The sequence below is a fragment of the Myotis brandtii genome, unplaced genomic scaffold, assembly GCF_000412655.1.
Source record: "Myotis brandtii unplaced genomic scaffold, ASM41265v1 scaffold463, whole genome shotgun sequence".
NCBI lineage: Eukaryota > Metazoa > Chordata > Mammalia > Chiroptera > Vespertilionidae > Myotis > Myotis brandtii.
Window position 1 is genome coordinate 1,085,624 of NW_005367694.1, and position 2,852 is coordinate 1,088,475.

The 2,852-nt window shown below is 51.8% G+C and overlaps 1 protein-coding gene across 1 annotated transcript in view; it reads right to left on the reverse strand.

Moving 5' to 3' along the window:
- PITPNM2 (phosphatidylinositol transfer protein, membrane-associated 2) overlaps positions 1-2,852 on the reverse strand; it is a 75,854-nt gene that overhangs the window by 9,437 nt on the left and 63,565 nt on the right. The window contains 1 exon segment of the mRNA XM_014547022.1: positions 2,688-2,845. Within this exon segment, the coding sequence (XP_014402508.1) occupies positions 2,688-2,845 (158 nt within the window).

Consider the following 2,852-nt stretch of genomic DNA (forward strand, 5'->3'; position numbering starts at 1 on the left):
TGGGCGGGGCCTGGGGCAGGGCGGGTGCGGTGGTGGTCCGGCTACAGAAAACCTGAAAGTGTGTCTCTGAATTTGGGATCTGTTTGGACCATTTTCCTTATATTAACCTTTTTTTTTTTAATTGAAAAGTTAGCCCTGGCAGTTTTTTGTCAGTGATTAGAGCGTTGGCTCTTGGACCTAAGGATCGCGGGTTCGATTCCCGGTCAAGGGCACTTATCTGTGTTGCGGGTTTGCTCTCTGCCCCCTCCACCCACCTCCACTCCCCTACGTAGGGACGCGTGCGGGAGGCAACCAGTCCACGTGTCTCTCACATTGATGTTGCTCTTTCTCTCTCTCTTTCTCTCCCCGTCCCTTCCTCCCTCCCTTCCACACTCTAAAAAAAAAGCAAAGAAAAAAAAACCCTCTGGTGAGGATTAACAACAACAACAAAATTGAAAAGTTATAATAACCATGGTAGAAAACGTTTTTCCAATGCAAGAGTATATGATAAAAGACTTAAATGGAAGGCCTGGATTAACAACAATAAAATTGAAAAGTTGTAATAACCATGGTAAAAAACGTTTTTCAAATGCAAGAGTATATGATAAAAGACTTAAATGGAAGGCTGCCTTCCACCTCGAAGGCACGTGGCTGGAGCCCCACCAGCATCTTCAGGGAGCCTCTCACGCACGCCTAGTGGAGCAGGGGGCACCTGCCTGCTGGGGTTGGAAATGTCTCCTAGGTTGTCAGAATGGGCTGCAAGTCCAACCACTTCACGTGGATGTAAGAATGTAAGTACGCACACACACACACACACACACACACACACACACACACACAGAATATAAGTACAGGTCTCCAGCCTCTGCTTTTAGGAAGACCTATGTTCATACAGACGCTCCTTGATTTACGATGAAGTTAGGTCCCAACAAATGCACTGTAAGTTGAAAACATCATCAGTCGAAAACGCATTTGCCACACCTAACCTGCCGAACATCACAGCTTAGCCCAGGACCCCCTTAAACATGCTCAGAACACTTAGTTTGGTCTACGGTTGGGCAAAATCATCGCCACAAAGCCTGTTTTATAATGCCCGGCATCCTGAGAGCGTATCGGACCACTAGCCTGGGACGATATCAGAATTCAAAATTTGAAGTTCGGTTTCTACTGACTGGGTATTGCTTTTGCACCACTGCAAAGTTGAAAAATCGAAAGTCACACCATCATAAGTTGGGGATCATCTGTACCCACTTTCGCCAACCAGAAGAACTGCGAAGAGCACTTTCACTTTTGCAAAGAAAAGCGAAAATAGGGTTCAGCATTTGTTTGTAAATCCTCACCTGAGAATAGGTTTTTATTATTTAAGAGGAAGGGGGAGAGAGAAACATCGACTGGGTGCCTCCTGCATGTACCCTGACCAGGGATCAAACCCGCAGCCGAGGTATGTGCCCTGACCAGGGATCGAACCCGCAACCTTTGGGTGTATGGGACGACGCTCCAACCAACTGAACCACCTGGACAGGTTTTAGCATTGGTTTTGCATGAGCTGCTGTAGAGGCAGCAGAGTGGCCCTGCCACGCTCCCTCCCTGGAACCAACCACACCCGGCATCGCAGCATCCAGCCGCCAGAGCTCTGAGCTGTCTGTGAGCATCTGCACTTTATCTCGGTTTATTTTGTGCAGCTGTTAGCAAGACGTGTCCTAAGCTGTCGGAAAAGACTAAGAGACCTCATAAGGGTGTTATGCTTATTGTAAAACTGGATGTAATTAAGCGTATTTGGTATCATTTGGAAGGTTATTTTTGGGGTCTGGGAGCGCTCAAAAAATTTCCCACATAAATTAATGGTAATTGCCTCTCTGATTTATGCCACGTTGGCGTACGAAACGTTTCAGAGGGTTGCTCCACTGTCGGAGAGCGGGGGAAACCTGTATAAACTGTCGGTAGTGTGTGTCTCACTTTTAAATCACCCACACGGACAGGAACATATGCTATGCTTCTTGAACTTTGCTTTTTCTTTTCATTTAACACACAGAATTTTGGAGTCTTTCACATCAACACGTGTAGTGCTGCCACATTACCCTCAACATCACTGTCCCTACGTCAGCCCCTGTCCACTTGCTCTTGGGCAAGTGTCTAAACCTCTCTGAGCCTGTTTCCCCTCAGTCACCTGGGGACTGTGCCATGGGCCCCGCAGTGAGGATGGCAGGGCCACACTGGCTGATCCTGGGGGGACCGGGCAGCAACCGCTGCTGACAGGCCGCTCAGCCCGTACGTCTCGCCTCTGTGTCTGTGTAGACGGGAGGAGGGTCCCTGGAGCAGCGTGGCTGTGGCAGCTCCGGGGCTGCAAGGCCACGGAACCAGGAAGGCTTTGGGGGTGCCTGGCTGCATCCTCCTTCCTTTCCAGAAGACCTAGGGCCTGGGAGAGGCTCTATCCCCATCCGACCCCGGGAGGCCCTTTCCTATCCGGACCTCAGCTCCCGGGGGTGCCTTGGAGAAGAAACGAAACAGCAGGTGCTGGGAAACAGGGCCAGGGACTGAGCTGCTGACGCAGGAGCACGGGAGAGGGATGGGCCCCTGGACGGAGGACAAAAAAGAGGCCGATACGGGAAGGGGCCTGGGACGTGACCATGGCCTCGAGACAGGGGTCCACTGAGGCCCTACGCTCTGATCATGGAGCACCCACCCACCCTCCCCCGCAGGGCTCTCACCATCCAGGCTGGGGATGACCGTCTTCCTCAAGGCCAGGACCAGCCCCAGCGGGCACCCGAAGAGGAAGAGGTCGGCGACCTCGAAGTCGAACCTGCCCAGGGCCCCTGTACCGTCCAGCATGGTGGAGCTGCTCGAGCGGCGGGAGCCCGGCTCTGGCCTCAGCA